The sequence below is a fragment of the Rhyacophila brunnea genome, unplaced genomic scaffold (genome assembly GCF_057557595.1).
Source record: "Rhyacophila brunnea isolate RB1 unplaced genomic scaffold, BYU_Rbru_1.0 scaffold_222, whole genome shotgun sequence".
NCBI lineage: Eukaryota > Metazoa > Arthropoda > Insecta > Trichoptera > Rhyacophilidae > Rhyacophila > Rhyacophila brunnea.
In genome coordinates this window covers 53,659-66,126 of record NW_028232885.1, presented here as the reverse complement: position 1 = coordinate 66,126, position 12,468 = coordinate 53,659, and the positions used below count along the sequence as shown (strand labels likewise).

The 12,468-nt window shown below is 36.6% G+C and overlaps 1 protein-coding gene across 1 annotated transcript; it reads left to right on the top strand.

The window, feature by feature from the left end:
- Positions 1 to 671: 671 nt before the first annotated feature.
- Positions 672 to 5,330, top strand: LOC147069883 (uncharacterized). Its single transcript, XM_085950084.1, has 2 exons — positions 672 to 1,180; positions 3,435 to 5,330. Exons 1-2 carry the CDS (start codon positions 859 to 861, stop codon positions 3,569 to 3,571), a joined length of 459 nt encoding a protein of 152 aa, XP_085806210.1. The 5' UTR covers positions 672 to 858; the 3' UTR covers positions 3,572 to 5,330.
- The last annotated feature ends 7,138 nt before the right edge of the window (positions 5,331 to 12,468 follow it).

Sequence of the window (12,468 nt, the reverse complement as noted above, 5' to 3'; positions counted from 1 at the left end):
GTACAATCACATGCTGGTACGGCAACAAATTTAGTCTATGGTTAGCTCTATAAATTCAATGATGAAGAGTGCGAATTCTAATGTATTAGTATTTTCAATTATTATTCATTATTCACGCTAATTTAGATTGATTTTAACAGTTTCTACATGTGCATACATTAACCCTTAACTGCACAGTGTCGCTCATTTGTGACATTTCAAACTATTTCGATACAGCCATTGCCATCTGTGTAAATAATCAAATAATACGCTTTTTTGATGCCTAGAAAACTGTTTTACCATAAACATCCTACTTTACCAATTTTGTTTGGATATTTCTAGAAAATAAAGCATTTCTATTTTGACAGAAAACGGTTTCGTGCGTACGCCGAAATCCGCATTTGTAAATTTAAAAAAATAATATACAGAAGATGAAATTGATTGAATAAAAATATCTACACATCAAATTGTCACTGTTCTGGCAGAAGACACTAATTCTAAAAAATTACATATTGAGTTAGTACCAAAATGTTCCTTATTTCAAACTTTACCGTCTGGAAACCTTCTTAATACATAGACAGTCTTTATTTTAAAGTCATCCTTTTTACGATTACTTAATAAACTCACATGATAGACCATTATTTCACACATTTTAACAACTTCAAAGTCAAATTACTCAAAACTAGTATTCTCCAGTTAGTGTGTTCTGCCAGAACAGAGACGAAATAAGGTATGTATATTAGTTTTTTATAATTGTTTTCCTTTGTTTTTGTATTATGTCATACTGAAATGTGAGATATCCAATTGTCACAAATCTGCGACACCGTGCAGCAACGCCATACATTTTTGTCTATATGAGAATTATCATTTGTTTTCAGAATGGCCCATAAACGAGGATTGACGCATGTGCAGCTGGAGGAAATTGACCGAAATCTCAGTGACAGTGAAGACGATGCTGATTTTTCGGATACCGACAGCATAGGTGATCACCAGCTGTCAAATTTCGATTCCGATGAAGATGCGTTGGAGGTTGATGCAATGGAGAATAATATGGCTGCAGAAGAGGAGTTATATAATAGTATTCGTATAAGTTCTTCAGCGACTGCTACAACAAGCAACCATTTAACTCATATCAGCAAGGGTGATATTTTGTGGCGAAAAAAAAATATTGTCATGGACCATGATAATTTAGAATATAAAGGTGACATATCTTTGCCATCAAATATTATGGTTTTAGAAACACCATACAATTTTTTTAGTTATTTGTTTTCTTTGGAGTTATTTTCTATTATAATTAATGAGTCAAATTTGTACTCAACACAGAAAAATCCTGCCAAATGTATCAATGTAACAGAAATTGGCGTCAGACAATTTATTGGTATTACACTATATATGTCACTTATGAAAGCACAAAACACTCGATCGTACTGGACAGATGAGCTACGGTTTGATAAAATTAGTTCTGTAATGAGTGTAAAGAAATATGAAACGATCAGGGGTTTCATACATTTCAACGACAACGAAATGCATGTGACACGTGACCACCCAGATCACTACAGACTGTTTAAAATAAGGCCACTGATAACGAAACTTAATAGTTTTAGTTTGGTACACAGGGAAAAATATTTATCAGTGGATGAACAAATGTGCTTCACAAAAGCCCGGCACTACGCCAAACAGTACGTGCCGATGAAACCCCATAAGTGGGGATTCAAATTATTCGTGATCAGCGGTGGTGTCACAGGGTTTGCATACAACTTTGAAATATACTCGGGGCAGGAAAATTCAATCCCAAGGCTGCACGGTGAACCTGACTTAGGTGCTTGTGGCAATATTGTCGTACGCCTGTGATGTGTTGTCGAGCGGCACTTAAACCATAGAATCTATTTTGATAATTACTATACCTCCGTTCAACTCCTTATCTATTTGGCTAAGAATGGGATTCATTCTCTGGGGACTGTTCGCCGGAATCGAATTCCAGGCTGCAAACTCCCCGATAAAGCTTCGCTAAAGAAGGAGATGCCTGGAGCATGCCATGAGTTTGTAAGCTCACTTGACAGCATTGAATTGTCAAATACACTATGGAAAGACAATAAAATTGTAACCCTGCTATCCACGTTCGCTGGTGAATTTCCAGTGAGCACTGTCGAACGATTCGACAAAAAATCGAAACAAAAAATTTAAATCAATCGTCCTTATATTATAAACGAATATAATCGTCATATGGGAGGGGTAGATTTGCTGGACAGTGTGATGGGGAGATATAAAATATTAATGCGGAGCCAAAGGTGGTACATGAGGATTTTTTACCACCTCTTAGATATGACAGTTGTCAACTCATGGTTACTTTATCGTCGAGCACAAGCTGAAAAGAATGTTGAGGCAAATAATATATTGTGTCTTTCGAAGTTCAAAACCAATTTAGCACAGTAGCTTTGTCATGTTGGGCTTGGTGCTAGGGCGGGAAGATCACTGAAACGGGGTCGTCCAAGCAATGAAATTGAGACACAAGTAAATTGCCACTATGCAAAGGACACACATTTAGTATGTAATAAATGTAATGTGGCGATATGCATTACTAAAGATAAAAATTGCTTTTTACTTTTTCACACTACCTAATTTTTAGAAGACCCACGGTGGCCGCGTGGCTTAAGCGTTGGACTATCATGCCGTGGGTCTCAGGTTCGAATCCTGGGTCTGGCAAGTACACATATTGTTTTTCGATTTGTGTGTGAGTCAGGGTATGGACCTATTAGGTTGAGCAAGTGGCTGACATCCATTTCTCGTAAAAAACAAAATCTGTTAATACAAACCTCTACTCTGTGGAGGCCCATATGATCCTATTAGGATCGGACATGATCGGAAAAAGTATCAGTTTACCTTTTTTATTGAATGTGTTTAATAAATATAGATGTATATATATTTAAAAATAAGTTTATTTTCTTGTGATTCAACCAAAACTTCATACTGTGTAACACCAAACAACTTAGGGTAGGTTGGCACAAGAGCGCGCAGTGTGCAAGAGTACGCATTCAATTTAAACTTGCCACATTTGATGTTAGCTAATAAATTCAGTCGCTAGATGCTAGCGTCAAGTGTTGACGTGTGGTTGTCGCAAGCCATGTGTATCAAGGCGATTATTTACGATTCCAGGTAACAAAATGGTTTTTTTGCTTGTTCGTTAAAATATTGAACTGTTCTGGAAACTCTCTCACATGGAGGTCCAATGCAATAAAGTGTTCTTGTATTATTATTTCTATTACAAATCTACTTAATTAGCTGTCACACGACAAAACTTTGATAGTTTGCCCTAGATGGCGATAGTAGTGTGTTTTTAACGAAATGTTCGCCCGCTGTGTATGAGTGCGCTGGGACGAAATGTGTAAGAGTACGCGGGCACTCTTGCACGATACGTTAATTGCTACTATTATTATTGTTTACTGTTTTGATTTCAGAATGTCCAGACGACCGAGAAAAACAGAGAGGAAGAATGTTGATCCTATTATCATGGAGGAAGCCAGAAGACTTCTACAAGAAGGAAAGAGTCAGAGATACGTCGCGAAGTTGTTGGGGATGGCAGAGTCAACTCTAAGGAAGAGACTTCACCAAAAAAACGTACCACAATCCCTGGGTCGGTTCAAATGCACTTTTAGCGTCGACATGGAAAAGGAGCTATTCGACCACATCCAAATTCTAGACGGAATGTTTTTTGGAATAACAGCTAAGAACTTGCGATCTTTAGCTTATGAATTTGCAGAAAAAAATAATATTTTTCACCAATTTCGTAAGGACACTAAGTGGCTGGAAAAGACTGGCTTAGGGGATATCTGAAAAGTCATCCTACCTTATCACTAAGGCAACCCACATCAACCAGCTTAGCCAGAGCCATGGGTTTCAATAAACCTCAGGTGGATCGATTCTACAGAAACGTGGCAGAATTACTTGACAAATACAAGTTTCCTCCGCATAACATCTACAATATGGATGAGTCAGGATTTTCTACCGTGCCCAATAAACCACCCAAAGTCCTGTCGACTAAAGGCAAGCGGTGCGTAAACAAAATTTCGAGCGCTGAAAGAGGACAGAATGTGACTTTGGTCTGCGCAATGAGTGCTGGTGGACACTTTGTTCCACCCGCTTTCATATTCAAGCGCAAACCAAGGAATCCCGATCTTCTAGTAGGAGCACCACCATCGTCAATTGGCATGATTTCGGATAGCAGCTTTATAACTACGCAACTGTTTATAAACTGGCTTTCGCATTTCAAGGACCATGTGAAGCCAACTAAAAACATCCAGTCCTACTGATTCTAGACAATCATTCTACCCATTGCGCTTTGACCGCTGTTAACTTTTGTCGTCAAAACAATATATTCCTCCTCTCGATCCCCCCCCACACAGCAGCCACAAACTCCAGCCGCTAGACAGATGCTTTTTCGCCCCACTAAAAAAAATTTATGCTGTTGAATGTGAAAATTGGTTGAGAAATCATCCAGGGAGAGTGATCACAACTCATCAAATTGCAACAATATTTACACCTGCATATACCAGAGCAGCTACGATGACTAATGCTACCGAAGGGTTCAGGGTGACGGGAATCTGTCCATTTAACAATAACCTTTTCTCGGATGACCAATTTCTGGCTAGCTGTGTGACAGAGAGGCCTTTAGTTCCAGAAAACAATTTGGAACAGCCAATTCAACACACTACTTCACCCATTTTTACTGCCACTGTATTACAGGACTCACTTCAACAGACTGCAGTGATGGATAGATCACTTCTTCCAATAGAAACTGAACTTTTGGAGCAGGCGAGAAGAATGGTGTCTACAGCTTTGACTGACGCATCAGCCCAACCGGCCATACCGTCAACTTCCTACGTTACTCTCGTAAACCTTTCTCCTTTACCGAAGTCATCTGTTCCGAGAGTTACATCGAAGAGGGCAAAGAAATCGGAGATTCTTAGCAGTTCTCCATACAAACATAAATTAGAAGAAGACGAAGCAATTAGAAATACTAAGCCGAAGAAGAAGCCTGCGCATTTAAATAAAATGTTAAAAAAATCACAGCTTGCTCCAAAGAAGAAGATCTGGATATGCCCAGCTTGCGGAGAAATATTTAAGGAGCCAATGGTGGAGGACTGGATTCAGTGTAAAATATGCCAAGAATGGTGGCACGAGAGATGCAGTGGTTATTTGGGATCTGGCGATTTTATTTGTGATCTTTGCCACTGATTATCCCATCATATACTGTGTGCGCACTCGTGTACACCCTCCTGTGTGCACACGAGTGCGCACATTGAGTTTTTTTACTTTTTTTATTATGTGAGAGTTAGAAGTGTCGTATTTTTTCTTGTAACAGCTAGATAACCAAGAGTTGAAATAAACTTATTTTTGTTGTCCTAAAATGTATAGTTTAATTTGCACAAATTCTTAAACCCAAAACTGCGCGCTCTTGTAACACCCTACCCTACATTGTAAATCTGTTTTGTTATAATTATGTATTTTTTTTATGTAAAATGTGTTTTTAAGTTCATACCTATTTCTTATATTTTTTTATAATGTCCCAGTCCACTGTCATCTCATTGTGTACGAATATTAAATAAATTATAGGTATAATATTGGAAAACTTTAAAACTTTGTGATGTTCATCTAATCTGTATACTTATTATTCATGCATGGCTTTACTACATAATGTCGTAAATTTGCGACATTTGGATTTTATACAAAATTAAACGGAATTTTTGAAAAGTTTTTTTTATTATTATTTTTCCTTCATTCACAAGGCATTTTGACACCAAGATTTTTTTTTTCAAATACAAAAAATCATACAATAAAGGGTTAAAATTACTTGCGATATTGCATCCATAGATAGTATTTTGAGCAGAACCTGACCTGCAGACCATAGATACTAGATAATAATTTAATAGAAAATCCACAGAGAAAACCACTAAAAACGAAGAACGACTTGAGTCGAAAATGTGTAGGCTTGCAGATAATAGAAAAAAACGTTCACTGACTAGCGCGATACACGTGAGGTGGCATCATTGTTGTTCTGGTGATTTTGGTAGATTTTGCCAACTGATAATGTTCGTTGAAAGGTTCAAAATGTGCTACGGGGAGGGGGCATCATCTGTTAACATTTTAAATATCAAGAAAAACGACATTACACACTTTTTTCCCGTAGCGTCAGCTTACTGTGACAGCACATAACGTGATCATAATACATTTGAACATTAAGTCTAAAGCGTCAATTACATTGAGCTTCTTTACGAGCTGTTGGCGAATTTATAATCTGCCTGTAAAGTCGCCCAGTGTAATCATCGAAATGTTAGCTTGTTCGATGATTACACTGGGCGACTTTACAGGTAGGTAGATTATAAATTCGCCAACAAACAGCTGGTAAAGAAGCTCAATGTAATTGACGCATAAAACACTAATGGTTAGAAACTATCTCCTTCCACTTACCACGATCCATAGAGCTTACAAGAAGCATTGTGGCCATCTGCGCTCTGCCTACTCCATTATGGCTTGCTTTTTTCTCTTAACCCTTGATATGTATAATGTTGCGTGATATGTCCCTGCCCCAAAGCACAACATAAACAAATTAACATTCTTCATTTTTGGCTCTACAATCCTTGGCAGGTATTGAACTCCTGAAATTTTCTCCACGCCAGAAGTTCCAGTGCTGCCAATTTTTAATTCTCTTGGCCGAGCGTCTCTAAGGTCTGGTGCAGGGTTTATTTACCCTCTGGATATGCAAACATAGCTGTTTCACTGGTAGTTCCTCCGGCATTCTATGTATGTGTTCAATTTAGCACATGGGTGGCCAACCCGCGGCATGCGGCCCACTGGGTATCAACTTGTGGCCCGTGGAGCAGTGAGAAAATAAAGATAATATCAAATGCTCCAGCTAGATGTGGTAATTTCGCAAATTGAGATTCGATATTAGCTCAAGATTTTAAAAAGCACCTTGTGCTTTTTGCTGCATTTGCAACGCCATTCTCCGTGACGTGAATTTATTACCAGGAAATTTACAAATGGAACATTGTGAAATATGTTGCGATGAACAGTTAAAGGCGAAATTCCATCAGATTGATTTGGAAGAGTTTTACAAAAAATATTTGGACAATGAGAAATATACCTACTGCATTTTACAAACATGCTCTTATGATGACTTCGCTATTTGGAAACACTTACACGTGTGAACTGCTTTTTAGTCGGATGAAGCATATCAAATCCCGAGTGAGAACACGAATCACCGATGTGCATTTGGAAAACTGTTTGCGTGTAGGAACGAGCTCACTCGATATCGAGTGATGCACTTACAGAGTTCTGCCTCACAAAATCAAACTTCTCACCAAAAAAAAAATATTTTTATATTATTTTGTTTATTTTTTATTATTTAAAAAAAGTGTAATCTAATAAATATGCTTGATTCTCATTTTTGTTTTATTTTATAAATATATACTATTTCTTTTTTGTTTTGTGTAATAAAAAAATCGTGAAAAAAATGTGCGGCCCGGCAGGAAATTTCATTTTTAGAAACTGGCCCGGCTGCTGAAAAGGTTGACCACCCATGATCTAGCATAATCTTTGTATTTTGTATATGCCAAGTCATCATTTAACAGTTTTCAGTAAGTTGATTGTCTTTCTTTGCTTATTTAAATTTAACACTAAAGTAATTAAAGCTAATGTTATCAATATAAATATGGTACGAGGGTGGGTCAATAAGTCCTTAGAAAAGCCGACAGGTGGCGCGACTAGTACTGTAAGCGGTTTGTTTTCATGCAGCGGCACTACCGATTCAGTATGCTGCGAAGTTTCAATCAGATTGGTCGGGTTGTTGTGTGTTTCTCGTACATTTAAAAAAAAAAATTGCTTGTGGAAAATGGAAAAATGGAAAATGGAGAAAATTGAGTTTAGAGCTGTTGTTAAACATTTTAATATAAAAGGGTTAACAGCAAAGGAAATAAAAAATGAGTTGGATTTAGTTCACGGCATATCAGCTCCTTCACTTGCAACTATTTATAACTGGTTAAATGAATTTAAACGTGGTCGTACATCAACAAAGGATGAACCACGCTCAGGACGTCCTGTAGAGGTGACTACACCAGAAATGATCAATAAAATCCACGATATGGTGTTAAGTGACCGAAGATTAAAGTTGAGTGAGATAATTGAGGTTACAGGGATCTCAAAAGGTAGCGTCATTTCTATTTTACATGACAAATTGGGCATGAAAAATATTTCTGCAAGATGGGTGCCGCGTTTGCTCACAGTCGACAATAAACGCAATAGGGTGGTGGCCTCTAAAGCCCTGTTGTCGCTCATGCAACGCAATCCGGATAAATTTTTTCGTCGCTTTGTGACTGTAGATGAAACATGGATACACCACTATACTCCCGAGACGAAAGAACAGTCAAAGCAGTGGATTGAGAAGGCAAACCATGTCCAAAGAAGGCGAAAACCGTAAAATCAGCTGGTAAGGTTATGGCTACTGTATTTTGGGATGCACGTGAAATTATTTTCGTTGACTATTTGGAAAAAGGAAAAACAATAACAGGGGATTATTATGCATCTTTATTGGACCAGCTAAAAAACGAAATTGAAGAAAAACGGCCTCATTTAAACAGGAAAAAAATCCTCTTTCATCAGGACAATGCCCGTGTTCACACATGTTTACGATCAATGGCTAAAATTGAAGAATTGAAGTTCGAATTGGTCGACCACCCACCGTATTCGCCAGATTTAGCCCCCAGTGACTTTTTCCTTTTCCCAAACTTAAAAAAATGGTTAAGTGGACAACGTTTTTTTTCAAATGAAGAAGTCATCGATCGGACAAATGCTTATTTTGAGGACCTTCCGAAAACTTATTTTTCTGACGGTTTAAAAAAAATTGAGAAACGTCTAACCAAGTGTATTGAGCTCCAAGGAGATTATGTTGAGAAATAAAAAAAAAATACAAAAATCAAAACTGTTTTAATGCTTTTTTCTAAGGAATTATTGACCCACCCTCGTACCTATGCCTATTACACAGTGCTGATTGGTGATAGCTTAAGAGGACGTTCTACAGAATTGGCCTTGAGAATTGAAAATATAATTTTTTAACATGTGGTCCATAATATCTGGTCTACTAGTTAATATAAAAAGGTCGTGTCAAAGTTGTTTGTGGTAATAAATTTGCTCTATGACTGATCCGACTCATATTTCACATTTATTTCATCAGGGCTGTCGAAGACATAAATCATATATATTTATAATTTTAAATTTTTATTTATAACTAGCTGAAGTACCCGGCTTCGCACGGGGTCGCTTCGTGGTTATATTTATCTTAGATATTTGAAAAATAATAAGAGGTAATTATTTCTTTAATATTAAAATATCTGTGTAATACAATATGGCAATATGAAAATAATTATAATAGGAGTAAAGGTCAAACATAAGAACACTAAATTAAAATCGAATCCAAAATATGAAAACGTTATTAATGTTATAAATATGTAGTAAAAAAAAAATCAAAATTGGATGGAACAAACAAACAACAAACTTTGTATGTTATATAATAATAATTTAGAAACCGCACACAACTGACAAAAGTTTCATCGCAATCGGATGAATGGTATAGGAACGCATACGAATAGTAGAAGAAGATGATTTTCTAATTCAGAAATCTTCGTGGGCATGCGCATGACAACTCACCAAAGTTTCATTGCAATCGGATTAATGGTATAGGAACGCATACGAATAGAAGAAGAAGAAGATGGTTGTACTAATTCAAAAACCTTCGCGGGCTTGCGCACAACAACTGGTCAAAATTTCATCACAATCGGATGAATGGCATAAGAACGTATACAAATAGAAGAAGAAAAAGATGATTGTAGTAATTCAGAAACCTTTGCGGGCAAGGGCACAACAACTCACCAAAGTTTCATTGCAATCGGATGAATGGTATAGGAACGCATACGAATAGAAGAAGAAGAAGATGGTTGTACTAATTCAGAACTCTTCGCGGGCGTGCTCACAATTACTGACGAAAAATTTGTTGCAATCGGATGAATGGAATAGAAACGCATACGAATAGAAGAATATAGAATAGAAGAAGAAGAAGAAGAAGATAGTTGTACTAATTCAAAAACCATTGCGGGTGATACCACAACAACTGACGAAGGTTTCATCGCAATCGGATAAATGGTATAGGGACCATACGAATAAAAGAAGATAGAATGAAGAAGAAGAAGAAGAAGATGGTTGTACCAATTCAGAAACCTTCGCGGGTGTTGGCACAATTACTGACGAAAAATTTGTTGCAATCGGATGAATGGAATAGAAACGCATACGAATAGAAGAATATAGAATAGAAGAAGAAGAAGAAGAAGATAGTTATACTAATTCAAAAACCATTGCGGGTGATACCACAACAACTGACGAAGGTTTCATCGCAATCGGATAAATGGTATAGGGACCATACGAATAAAAGAAGATAGAATGAAGAAGAAGAAGAAGATGGTTGTACTAATTCAGAAACCTTCGCGGGTGTAGGCACAATTACTAACGAAAATTTTATTGCAATCGGATGAATGGAATAGGAACGCATACGAATAGAAGAATATAGAATAGAAGAAGAAGAAGAAGAAGATGGTTGTACTAATTAAAAAACCATTGCGGGTGTTACCACAACAACTGATGAAGGTTTCATTGCAATCGGATGAATGGTATAGGGACCATACGAATAAAAGAAGATAGAATGAAGAAGAAGAAGAAGAAGAAGAAGAAGATAGTTGTACTAATTCAGAAACCTTTGCGGGTGTTGGCACAATTACTGATGAAAATTTTATTGCAATCGGATGAATGGAATAGGAACGCATACGAATAGAAGAATATAGAATAGAAGAAGAAGAAGAAGAAGATGGTTGTACTAATTCAAAAACCATTGCGGGTGTTACCACAACAACTGATGAAGGTTTCATCGCAATCGGATGAATGGTATAGGGACCATACGAATAAAAGAAGATAGAATGAAGAAGAAGAAGAAGATGATGATTTTTCTAATTTAGAAACCTTCATGGGTGTGCATACAACCACTTGCCAAAATTTCATTGCAATCGGATGAATGGTATAGGAACCATACGAATAAAAGAAGATAGAATGAAGAAGAAGAAGAAAATGATGATTTTTCTAATTCAGAAACCTTTATGGGTGTTCATACAACCACTTACCAAAATTTAATTGCAATCGGATAAATGGTATAGGAACCATACGAATAAAAGAAAATATAATGAAGAAGAAGAAGAAGATGATGATTTTTCTAATTCAGAAACCTTTATGGGTATGCTTACAACCACTTACCAAAATTTCATTGCAATCGGATGAATGGTATAGGAACGCATACGGGACAGACACACAGACAGACAGACATACAGACAGACAGACATTCATTTTTATATATTAGTATAGCCTATACTCTTCCCGCAAGTGCAAGCAATAAGTTTACAAAGTTTTATCGCAATCGGATGAACGGTATGGCTGCGCATTAAATACGAACAAACAAACACACAAATATTAATTTTTATATATTAGAAGATATCGTCACTGTTCTGGCAGAAGACACTAATTTGAAAAAATTACGTATTGAGTTAGTTATACCAAAATGTTCCTTATTTCAAACTTTACCGTCTGGAAACCTTCTTAATACATAGACAGTCTTTATTTTAAAGTCATCCTTATTACGATTACTTAATAAACTCACATGATAGACCATTTCAAACATTTTAACAACTTCAAAGTCAAATTACTCAAAATTAGTATTCTCCAGTTAGTGTGTTCTGCCAGAACAGAGACGATATATATTATTTAAGTTTTGTGCATCTAATGCCGGGTCCACACTGGCAACAAGTTAATTTGCTGGCAACCTCGTTAGATTTTACGATAATTATGATGATTATCGTAAAATTTCTTAAGCAATTATGGTAAGTATCGTAAAATTTAATGAGGTTGCCAGCAACTTGTTGCCAGTGTGGAAATGGCTTAATATCCACTGTGGTTCACGTAGTGGCATGGACCTGGGGTTAGCTAATTCAGGAAGTCAACACCCATGATAGAATTTTTTCCAGTTTTGGTTGCATTATATTCCAAAACTCTTCTGTAAAAATCGTTTCCGAGTTTATAAATGGAAATTTCTCGGTGTACATAGTAAACAAACCTACGAATAAAAAAAGACAAAAAGGAACATGCTGATTCATCGCAGTAAAATCTGGTAATCAAATTCGCCATTTTGAAAAGCGATGATTTTGCGTAAACAAATATCACGTGGTCTGTACGTGTGCGGCAAACTTCGAATGTGTTTGTAATTTTGTGCAAAGTGCGAATGTAATGTTTTCAAATAATTGATATGGATTAATTATACCATCGTATTATTTTCTCGAAATCATAAACATACTATAATAGTATTTGAGTATCAACCTATGTTCAATTTGAATTGGGTTATAATAA